This window comes from Pteropus vampyrus, unplaced genomic scaffold, assembly GCF_000151845.1.
Source record: "Pteropus vampyrus isolate Shadow unplaced genomic scaffold, Pvam_2.0 Scaffold290, whole genome shotgun sequence".
Taxonomy (NCBI): Eukaryota; Metazoa; Chordata; class Mammalia; order Chiroptera; family Pteropodidae; genus Pteropus; species Pteropus vampyrus.
This window is the reverse complement of record NW_011889071.1, coordinates 860,672-862,301: the sequence shown is the minus strand read 5'-3', so window position 1 is coordinate 862,301 and position 1,630 is coordinate 860,672. Positions and strand designations below refer to the sequence as shown.

Genomic DNA, 1,630 nt, shown 5'->3' with positions numbered 1-1,630 from the left:
TTTCAAATAATGGTAAAAAGGAAACCATTTATTCGATCTAAACAGAGAATGAACAGCATTTATAGTTGCCCACATTTTGGCGTCTTTTAGGAGAAAAATATGGATTGACTTTTTTGTTGTTAAAAATAAACTTTAAAAGCTTAAGTAAAGATAAAGACATGCCCAAATAGGGTATGACATGATACTAACAGGAAAAAAAAAAAAAAAGAAAATGAATCATAAGTTGAAATGAATATAGACTGCCTTGGTGCATACACACTTCATACATTAGACACACAGATTTATTTTTTAATGCTTAAAATATTTTATGTTTTCTGCTTGCTTCCAATCCAGGGAGAGTATATTGAGTTCCCTTTTTATCAGGTAGATTTGAAGTCAGAAGAGCTGTTTTTTGTCACACAGTGACAGACAGGAGGGTCCCAGCTGTTTCTGCCTCCCTAACAGTGGGTGACCAGGTAGAGTGGCAGGGACTGCCAGGTTCCTTGAGCAAAGGCGAGAGTTAGCACAGAAGGGGTCTGCTGAGAGACGGGGTCCAGGAGCCGAACGGGGTGACTTAGGAACTCCGTTGGGCACACTCACAGGGCCCGGTGCTCTGCAGGGCACACCGCGCAAAGGGGGCTGTGGCCCCTGCGGAGGCGTGGCCTCGGTTAGCCGGAGCCAGTGCAGGAGGGCCCGGAGGTCTCCTCCGGAGGTGATTCTTCTCTTTGAAAGTTCGTGTAACTGAAACGTTATCTTTCCAGGAGGGAGAGAGAGAGGGAGGGGGGAGGACAGGCGGGAGGAAGGTCGCACTGGAATTTTCGTTGCACCGAGCAGACATTACTTAGATAGATACAGTAACAGGAAATACAGCTTAATCCTCCACCAGTTGTGCTTGGGAAGCCGGACAGACCGGGAAGGCAGCTCTCAGAACCCTGCCGTAATCCCCACGGAAGAAGCGCCGCCCAGATGGCGTTTGCGGAGATTACTGCCCGGTAATCGTCCTTGTCCCGCAGGGTTAGGTCGGCCCTGGTGTGCTGCGGACAGCGGACTGGTTTTGAACCAGTAAAGCGCGGTGGCTCGTCGTCTGCCAGTGTCTGGCGTGGGCTCGTGCTGAGCGTCCACCTGCGCCCTCGTGGAGCCCAGCCTCCTTTGTTGACCCAGGGGAGCGCCCTCCGGGCCAGGTTGTTCCTTGTTGACCCAAGGGCACAGCAGGTGGCGAGGGCTGTCACACAGGCCTTATCACACACACCTGCCTGTCCTGAGGGTGGGAAGGCGCCCAGGAGGAGGCACCTGGGCAGGGAGCCGCCTCTCCTCTCCACCCCAGGCTCGATTTCTTCAGCGAGGCCGCATGGCAGGCATGGAAGGTGACATGGCCAGCGAGGCACTGGACTGAGGACCCCGGGCGGCCGTCACGCCATGCGCCCGGCACCTGTCGGGAATGGACTCTCGGGAGATGGAACTCTACGAGGACTACCAGTCCCCATTTGATTTTGACGCCGGAGTGAATAAAAAGTACCTGTACCTGTCTCCCAGTGGGAACCCGTCTCCCCCCGGATCCCCGACGACACTGCAGAAATTTGGTAACTACGTGTTTCTAAAAGTTAGGTTCGTTATCATCAAACCTGGACGCCGCGCGGGGTTGGCCTGGCTT

The 1,630-nt window shown here is 53.2% G+C and overlaps 1 protein-coding gene across 12 annotated transcripts in view; it reads left to right on the top strand.

Moving 5' to 3' along the window:
* The window catches only part of TPD52 (tumor protein D52), a 47,027-nt gene that overhangs the window by 7,876 nt on the left and 37,521 nt on the right, over positions 1-1,630 (top strand). For 8 of the 12 annotated variants that reach the window (XM_023521068.1, XM_023521067.1, XM_023521065.1 and 5 more), the window contains exon 1: positions 1,403-1,559. The exons of the other annotated variants lie outside the window; for them this stretch is intronic. In XM_023521068.1, the coding sequence (XP_023376836.1) occupies positions 1,418-1,559 (142 nt within the window). In that variant the 5' untranslated portion in view covers positions 1,403-1,417. Of the gene's footprint in view, positions 1-1,402; positions 1,560-1,630 lie in introns of those variants that run through there. 12 annotated transcript variants of the gene reach the window in all.